Here is a 9,646-nt window from a genome sequence, read left to right on the forward strand (position 1 = left end):
TCCTAGAGCGGATGCTCGGCTATATCGCTGCAGCTTAGGCTAGTTTCAGATTGGCGCTTAGGATCCGGAAGTGTTTTTCTCCTGGCTGATTCTTGGCATATTTACCAGGTTGCAGCTGGATCTCTGCCAGTCCCCATTATAGTTAATGGACCCGGATGGCGATGTTTAAGCTTCGAGCAACGGCAGAATGCAGACAGATCCTGCAGGCTGTTCCTTTCCAAGAAGCTTGCCGCATCCCAAGAGCTAATGTAAAGCCTTGGCTCCCGCTCTAATAGAGTAATGGTGGCATAACCAAAGTGCCCCCACCCACTTAGATGGGTTCACAGGGTTTCCTGGTGGCGTTATTAAGCCTCTGTGGGACCCTTGTATAGCTGAACCTAGGAAGGATACAAGGAGTTACCCTAAAAAAAAAGTGTGCTAGCCTAAAGGAAGATATTGCTGGTTGTAAATACTCTATTAAAAAGTTATAAAAATTGAATTTGTCTGCAAAAAAAAATACAGTGTAGGTTTAGTATGAAATATACTACATAAACCCCTGCACCTATTATGTACCCAACTGAAGACTCGCCTTGTCTTAAATAAATAAAAAATAAAAAATTTGCAAAGGTTTATCCCGCATAACACTAGTTATAGCTGCAGAAATGCAGTGGTGAAAATGACATGTAGCCGGTCAAACCCCTGTCTTGGGCAAACCCGTGAAGGGAAAGGATACTCACCTGCTTCCTGTCTATGCCCTCGGCTGCTCCTCTGAGCTTCTAAGACGTAAAGTTCCTTTTTGACGCTGCTGCAGCCAATTGCTGGCTACAGCGGGGACCTGCTCACCTTCCATCATGGCAAATGGTCACGTGGCACAAGGGAATCGGGTCACTGCTGTGGCCATCAATTGGCTGCAGTTGTGTCAAAATAAACCTTTTACATCCAGGGATCGCAGCGAAGAGGGGATTGGTGAGCTAGTGATAGGAAGTGGGTAAGTAGGCTTCCCTTTCCAGGGTATGCCAAAAAAAAAAAAAACAACCCCCAAAGGTACAAAACCCTTTTACAATCCAAACCAGCTTAATCTTGAGGGTTTAAGGAGATCTTCTGGCTTGGAAAAGCCAGTTTTGTTGAGTTTAATATCGCTAGGTAAAGCTGGAATACCATCATCGACATTGATGGCATCCCACCTCATTCAGATGGAGACCAGCGGGATCTGATGGTGAAAAAAAGCTGCACCGGTGACATGAAGTTCCAACCATTGACGAATGCCTTCCCCCCGGAAGCAGTCCGCTATAGAGGTTAACAAAATAAGGCTGTTGCCACACAGCTGTCAAAAGCTGTTTGGAGCTGTCAGCAGTTCCTTCAGATTTGGCAGAAAAAAATAACACAGCATGCAGCACTATTCTTCCTGTCAAAATGAGTCCATATTAGGGCCCCATTAGAGTTTGTATGTCCTGTCACCTGAGGTTAGTATATGTGACTACCTCTGCCCAGAACCTTAGTAATACTGATCAATAGTGTGAGCTGTGTTAACACTGCAGACCAGTAGCGGAGGCACGCAGATGCTGGTCTGCTTTGTTATAGAACTGTAGCAATGAAGAATGTTGGTTCTGTGCAGCATCACTACATTTTGGCTAGAGGTGGTCTCGTATAATGACCTTAAGTGACACGACGCCTCTCCCAGCTATATCTACCTCTCCCCAGTTCACCTCCCAAATATGTGCATTACTGACCTAAACCAGTCACCTGGCTAGGCCAGGCATTGCACTACCCTATGGACATAGTTTTTGCCGAGGGACGTAGCGGTGCGGCCAGGGACACCCACCGGCACAGCACGGCCATACAGACTATGCTGACATTGAAGCGGTTATCCAACTGTATCTGATCTATCTTCTATCCCCCCTCTGCTGATGGGTCATCAGCATCTCATCTTGGGGGTCTGACACCGGGGACATCTGCTGATCTGTTTGGCCAGTGACATTATAACTAAGGATGATCAAAACGATTCTGCGAGTTCGGATTTCTACTTTCCCAAAGAGCTTGGATTCTAACTAACCCAATTTTCTTTTGTGAGTTGTTTTGGGTGAATCGCAGAGGGAGGATTTTCTGGGTTATCTGGGGAGTACTTGCTTATTATGGAGAGCTGTAGAGTATTACAGGCCAAGTAGTGCCCCCTGGGTTTCTGAGAAAGCTATTCAAATGATGCCAGCCTTTATTAGAAGAAATAGTACCCCCAACCAAGGCCTCTCAGGGGGCATCAAGCGCATGGATTCTAACAAACCCAAATATTTTGTCAATTCTTTTCAGGCAACTCAGGAGATATCCACATGTGGAAAACATGTCGTTCAGCTTTCTTTCCTAAAGAATTTAAAAAGCTGAACATTTCACAACTACAGCGTAGCTTTCTAATTATTGCTCTTCCATTTAGTCACCGTTCACACGTTCGTAACGTCGCCGGCACTAATAGAGTATGCCTATTCTTGTCTGCAATTGCGGACAAGAATAGGACATGTTCTATTTTTTTCGGGAACGGAAATGCGGACCCGGACGTGTGAATGGGGCCTTAAACAGACTTGATAGCATAGCTAGATAATGGCTTAAACCAGCCTCACGTTGGCAAATAGCTCTTCCATGACAAAAGCCTTTCTGGTTGAGAGGCCTTTGGGGGGGGGACTCTGGCTGGGTGGTATTTCTAATATGTGATTACTAACATTAGCTGCCTTTTAGAAAGTAGTATTTGCTAGAAAAGCAAATTTGCATAGCTTTGAATATTTTTTCCCAAAACGTTTTTTTTTTTCTGAAAAAAAGGATGTATTTTTTTTGTAACCCCTTCGGCCTCCTAAAACAAATCTAGAAGCTATTGGGTTCCATAGCTGCATTATCTGAAAGGGGCTCCGTGGTCATTGGGAATTTAATTTCCTAGCAAACTATGGGCTCTAGGAGTGACCCAGACCTGTCTGTATTTTCTTGTCACAAGGACCAACTGCTTATAAGCCATGTGAGGAGGCACTTCCTTAGGGAAATGTTCCTTTCCCACCCTCCCTAGATTTGCCAGGATCCATTTAAGGCTTTGAGCGCTCAGTATCAGCCTGATGCTGCACAGACCTAGAAAACCACGTAGGTTGCTTTGCAGGAGCAGTCCCTAAATCTCTGCACACTTCCATGCAGTTTTACATTTGATCGATAGGTTGGCAGTCCTGCTCCCTTTGCAGCGGTGTCCACCCTACCTGGCACGGTGCTGCTCGGTAAACATTTAGCCGGTCTTGATACTATGGAAGGCTTTTTATGCTCATGGTGGTGACCCTACAGCCATGCATGCTGCAGACCCGTAGCTCCATTATGCATACTATCTTGGGGTACTTTCACACTAGCGTTTTTGTTTTCCGGTATTGAGTTCTGTCCTAGGGGCTCAATACCGGAAAAAAACTGATTAGGATAAAACTCATGTATTCTGGATGGGGAACATTCCGTTCAGGATGCATCAGTTCAGCCCCTCTACGTTTTTGGCCGGAGAAAATACTGTAGCATGCTGCAATTTTCTCTCCAGCCAAAAATCCTGAACACTTGCCTGAATGCTGGATCCGGCATTAGTTTTCATTGAAATGTATTAGTGCCGGATCTGGCAATAAAATTGCTGCATTGACGGATCCATTCTTCCGGTCCGTGCATGTGCAGACCAAGTGTGAAAGTAGCCTTACCTGATGCATAATCTCTGATCTCATGTCCTCCATCTGAAAAATGTCATGGATTTATCTTTTTGCCCGGAAGGGTCTCTGTTCCGAGAGGACAAGCAGCACAGAGGAACGCCGAACTCCAGCATACACATATCCAGCCCCGTGACTCCAAGACCAAGCAATGCAGCCCAGCAGCTTTCATCCCTCACAGAAACTCCCCCTTCATCCAACTCAGCGGTACGTAAACTTCATAAACATCTGATAATCGCATTAAAGCGTTTGGCCAACTCTTTACAAGGTATGTCCTCGGGATAGGCCATTACTACCTGATGTGAGCAGGTCTGACGCCTCTTACCCCTGCCGATCAGCTGTTCTGCAGTTGCACCAGAAGCACCCTGCCCGATCTAGTGGACGGAGCTGGATACTAAAGTGCTGCACCCAGTCACCTTAGTGGTAGCCGCACTGCAGTAACCAGCTCTGTCCACTGCACAACAGACAGAGCTGTGTAGTTCTGACACCAAAGCTGCTGCAAAACAGCTGATCTGTGGGCATGCTGGGTGTCAGACCCCCTCCGATCAGGTAGGTGATCACTTATCTTAGTATAGATCCACGTAACCCTATCGTTTTTCTGTTATCACTGTAGGAAAGATGTAAAGGTTATAGTAACCCAGCATTTATAGAATCTAAATTCCCTTTACCTGTAGATGAGCGTTTCATGTAATTAATGTTTTGTCTTTTAGGCTCTCAAGCGGAAAAGGTTTGAAAATTCATATGACATAGATAACATTGTCATTCCAATGTCTATGGCGGCGGCAGCTCGTGTGGAGAAGATACAGTACAAGGAGATCCTAACCCCTAGGTATGTCCTAAGTTACATCTGCGCTTGTTCTTGTGCAGTCATTTTATTAAAATTGCTAGAGAGCAGCCCCAACCGGCAACCAAAAGCTGGCGTCCTCGTATCTATGAGCTGCCAGGACCAGAAGAATACACAGACTCCTGAGCGCATGCATTGCATTATATCCCCACTTGAACTACTCAGCAGTGAACTATTAAATACTCCCCAGAAAGTGAATTATCGGGGTCTCGCACCAGGTTCTGCAGCCCTCACAGAGGCATAGTCCTTGGGGACTAAAGTTTTAAAGGGTTTCTTTGGGCTTTTATTAATAATGACCTATCCTCAGGATCGGTCCTCAATATCAGAACAGCAGGGGTCCAATCGGATCCGTTCAGCCGTATGAAATGATGCTCGCAGTATGCACGTGCCGTCTCTCTTCCTGCTCATCGCTGCTGTGTATGGTAAAGCGGCAGCGAGCAGGAAGAGACGTCAGACTGCGCACACAGTCTCCTCATACAGCTGATCGGATATTGATGACCTGTCCTTAGGGGATAGGTCAGCGATGATTAAAAGCCTGGGGAACCCCTTCAATCAAGGTGTTCATTATCCATTCTGTGTATGAAGTCTTGCTAGCTTATGATGTATTCTTGTAGTTTTTCTTGTAAATTGTAGCATATTTAACTTTTTTTGTTTTTATGGTGACAGCTTATCTCTTATCTCCTCAGTTGGCGAGAGTTGGACCCTTCAGAGCAAACATCCCTGGAAGAAGATCCACAGGTACGTGACCACACTGCGTGCTGATGGTTTTTACAGTGGATTTCTCTGCTGTCAGATTTGCCTCGTACTTTAAATCTTCCTACCTGTAAATGAAGTAAGAACAGCCACTGTGGGGTCAGTCATTCAGATGAGGAGCTGTCTGTGTAATACTGGAGCAGGTTGCGTCCACAATCGTGCGAGCTGGTGGTTCCAACCTGACCATAAAGGGGATCCTATGCCCATATAGAGGGGTATTTTTTGTGACGACCCCTAGAAGTTATTTAACCAATGGCATTAATGACCTGAGTACAGTTATGTTTTGTTGGGTAATTAACTATTATTCCTCCTCACAATGTAGAGTTAAAGTGGTATTCCCATCTGAGACAATGGGGGCATACTGCTAGGATATCCCCCACTGTCTGATAAGTGCGGATCCCACTGCTGGGACCCACACCTATATGGAGAACGCAGTGGGCAGGGTGGTGGCTTGAGGACTTTGGTTCGGCCACCACCAAGCGTACTCCCCATAGAAGTAAATGGGAGCGCACAGTGTGACCGCCCACCGCTCCCATTCACTTCTATGGGCCTGACGGAAATGGCTAAGCCAGTGCTTTATTCTCGGCGGCCTCAAAGAAATAAGGGCTCTCAGGGCTCCTTTCAGGAGATAGGTGTTGGACATGCACCTATCCGACACTAGGGGTATAGCCTAGCGATATGCTCCCATTGTCTCAGATGAGACGACCCCTTTGACTTGCATTTCCTGGTAGATTGCGCTGGTTTGTCTGACATTGATGCTGCTTAGTTTCCAGTTTAGGACAGAGCCCATCCAGTCTATTAATTTCCCACACAGTGAGCAGACTCTGTGTCCTGACTTCATCTAGTTATGTTGACTTCTCTGTGTCTCTGCAGCTTGAGGATCTGTCCGCAGAGGCATATCAGAACCGCCACAGTGCATACGAGGATATGGAGCGTTCCCGCTGGGATTCCTGGACTTCAGCTGCTTCGCAGAGGCGAGGAAGCAGGTACGTAAATTTCATTTTACAGAGCAGAACACAGAAGCAGACAGGACTGTGATTTCCAGGTCACCTTCGGTGTAGATGACACACTTAGAATGCTGCTTGAACGTACGACATATCAAAATAAATTTCCTTGGATGATGTGCAGTGTGTAATGAGCAGCAGGCCTCATGAAGAGGCAGGAACCTTAGTCGGGGCGTCCAGGTGTCCCAGTTGCCTTGCTTGGCAGAAGCTTCAGAGTAGTGGTGAAAAGAGCCCGGCTCTCAATTCTTTGCTTGTGGATATTTGAAACAGGTTATTTTTCTGTTCATTAGATCCTCTAACAAATCTGATGGTCGATGGACGCCACAACCCTCATCCAATAGCCAAGGGTCGTTCCAACAGCCAGCCTCTCCGGACTTTGGTTTCCACAGCCTTAATGAGGTCCCACTAACCCTGTCATCTGCTGCAACAGACAACCAGGAGCCTTACAGCACTCTCCAATGCCTCTCTGTCTACAGCCGCACCAGGGGGCTTTCCTGGAGTGAAGACACCAGATCTTCCACCCCTGAGGTCCCAGATGAAGAAGAACAGGTTTGTTTCATCTTACATGTTGTTGTGTTTTTTTTATTTTTTTATTTTTTTTTTGCATTTCTCGTTTTTCACTTTCTGCCTTCCCGTAGACATTTACATTTTCTCGCCCATTCCATTGGGGGACACAGACCATGGATATAGCTTAGGCCATGACTAGGAGGAGACACTATGCAAATAATAAAAAGCAGCTCCTCAGTTTTAGCGTAGACATTTACATTCTTTCCTTCACATAGTGGTATGAGGATTTGTTTTTTGAGGGACAAGTTGTACTTTCTAATGGCACCATTTGATATTGCATATGATGTAATGGGAAGCTGGAAATAAAATGCAAATAGGGTGGGGAGAAAAACGTAATTGTACCACAGTTTTATAGGTTTTGTTTTTAGGCGGTTCCCTATGACGGTGTTTCCCAACCAGTGTGCCTCCAGCTGTTGCAAAACTACAACTCCCAGCATGCCCGCACAACCAAAGGCTGTCCGGGCATGCTGGGAGTTGTAGTTTTGCAACAGCTGGAGGCACACTGGTTGGGAAACACTGCCCTATGAGGTAATACGGACTTGTACTCTTTATTTTCCGGGTCAGTATGATTACAGCGAAGCTGTATTTGCATAGTCAAAAATTGAAAACATTATTTTTCTTTTCATCACCCTATTCTGACCCTATTAACTTTTTAATAGTTATGTCTACGGAGCTGTGTGAGGGCTAGTTTTTTTCGGGACAATTTTTATACTATTTTGGGTCACACTATATTCAATTGTTTGTGGGAGGTGAAGTGATTGAAAAAAGGCAAATTGGACATCTTGTACCGACCACCCCCCCACGGCATCTGAGGGTTTAGATGTCTGCAATCGGCATTAGCGCAGATCGTGGACATTAGCCCCAGCTGTCTGCTGTGTGAAAGCACCATCTTTAACAGATTTGACATCCACCGTACTTTTACAGTAGATGTCCCGTCCTATCAGATTTTTGGGTGTCCTGCTCTTCACACCCCCATCGATCAGATAATTGAAGGGGTCATTGCACTCTAATGAATGCTGCATCCCCATCATTGCTGACCAGGCACAGTACTTTAATGGTCGCTGTGATCATTTTTGCACTTTGTTGGTAAAATGGTAATCAGTGTTACTTACAGGCTATATTGTACACTAATTACCTATAGTAACACTTTCTTCCTCCTTCTGCAGACTGTTGCACCTTGGGAACATCGCTCATTTCCCCTCTCAGACCGAGACCATCGCGTTCTCCAGAGTTCGCCAGTAACTGCACCGAACAGAAACAGGAATAAGCCTGATGTGCTGTGTAACGCAGGGAGCAAGTCTGGCCTCCAGGCTGAGGGCATGGACTCTGGCATGTCAGCAGAAGACCTCATCACCACCTCCAAAGATCCCCCTCTACCCAACAGCATTTCAGTTGTTCGATTTCGTGCCCATAGCGGTGAGAAAATCGCAAGCCTGGAATATTTTCCCACTAGGCCGGTGAACAAGAGATGAGAGCGCCTCCTCTTTGTAAGACGTGTACGACCAGAGAATGCAAATCCCATGTACTTTATTTCAGTATCAAGTGCTTGGCTGACTTGCCGGCCCAGGCAGAAAAGTAGGAGCCACCAGTAATTGGTCGGGGGTCCTGGGCTCAGCAGCACACTGAAGTAAAAGGCCTATGATGAGGTTATAGCAGAGAGCAAAGGCCACAGGCTGAACCTCATGCCATTTAACGTAGGCAGTGGGAAAGTCTCCCGATGTGGACAACGCCAATATCCTGCAGCTTCATGAGGTGCAAAAGGCAGGGTAGGTACATGGAGCAGGCTGAGGAAGGCAGAGAGGGGGAGGATTTATAGGCATTTCTGAATGGGGGGCAAAAATCGGGTTTAGACCCTTAACCGCCACAAGGAGCGCTCTTCAGCTACAGATGGTAAGATGCTCTTCGGGTGTCAGTTTCCGTCACTAGTTCTTAGCTTCTGTTCTTCATCACTGTGTAACCTTACAGCAGGAGAAGCCGATTCTCCACATGTCTGGCGGCACATCCACAGGACACAGCGCCGTGAGCGGCCACAGCCTCGACAAGGAGAGAAAATAATGAAGCAGCAAAGCGACTGGACTGAGATTCCTCTCCCTTTCCCTGGGAACAAAATTGTGTAATTGAATGAGTGGGAAGAATTGTCTCCTGTCTGAGAATAGCCGGGTGTATATGGAGGTAGATTAAAAATAATAAATTCTAAATCATATTGGACCAGTTTTCCTGTGTCTCACTTTTTGTTTGTGGTGTTTTGATCATTACTTTACTCCAGCATTAACAGGGTTTTCCAGTTACAAGTTATTCCCAGTCTGTAGATTAAGGGATGTGTTGGTCAGTGATGGTCCCACCGCTGGGACTCCCACCGATTTCGAACTCTAGTCTTGTGTCCCCTGTTTGTGAGCAGGGTCCCATATTTAGCTCTGTGGGATTAAGATTGCAGAGGACGAGTGTCTTATAGTTCCATAGCTTGAATGGAGCGGCAGTGCACCTGTTTGACCATCAATCAATTGTAATCGGGGTCACCGGACCTCCATTCTTGAGCATTAGTGTCCCGGCGGTCAGGCTTCCACCAACTTTTTTTGTTGTGATTCTTTTATAAATTCTATGAGCTGATCAGAGCGCTTTAGCGTAAAGTGCTCTGATCAGCTCATGGAATTTTTAAAAGAATCACAATAAAAAAGTTGTATTATCTGTAGTGCATGTGCTGGATTATTCTGTTCCTGAAGAAATTGTTTCCCTGGTCCGGGCTTCCCTGCACGCCTATGGAGTGGAGCAGGTGAGCTGGAAATATTTTGCTGTTTGAC

At 46.1% G+C, this 9,646-nt stretch overlaps 1 protein-coding gene across 2 annotated transcripts in view; it reads left to right on the forward strand.

The window, feature by feature from the left end:
• The window catches only part of LOC122937860 (KAT8 regulatory NSL complex subunit 1-like), a 50,174-nt gene extending 41,118 nt beyond the window's left edge, over window positions 1-9,056 (forward strand). For both annotated transcript variants that reach the window (XM_044293007.1, XM_044293006.1), the window contains exons 8-13: window positions 3,745-3,887; window positions 4,391-4,509; window positions 5,211-5,262; window positions 6,151-6,263; window positions 6,572-6,830; window positions 8,015-9,056. In XM_044293007.1, coding sequence (XP_044148942.1) covers window positions 3,745-3,887; window positions 4,391-4,509; window positions 5,211-5,262; window positions 6,151-6,263; window positions 6,572-6,830; window positions 8,015-8,320 — 992 coding nt within the window. In that variant the 3' untranslated portion in view covers window positions 8,321-9,056. The remainder of the gene's footprint in view (window positions 1-3,744; window positions 3,888-4,390; window positions 4,510-5,210; window positions 5,263-6,150; window positions 6,264-6,571; window positions 6,831-8,014) is intronic.
• The last annotated feature ends 590 nt before the right edge of the window (window positions 9,057-9,646 follow it).

Source organism: Bufo gargarizans, chromosome 5 (assembly GCF_014858855.1).
Source record: "Bufo gargarizans isolate SCDJY-AF-19 chromosome 5, ASM1485885v1, whole genome shotgun sequence".
In the NCBI taxonomy this organism is placed as follows: Eukaryota; Metazoa; Chordata; class Amphibia; order Anura; family Bufonidae; genus Bufo; species Bufo gargarizans.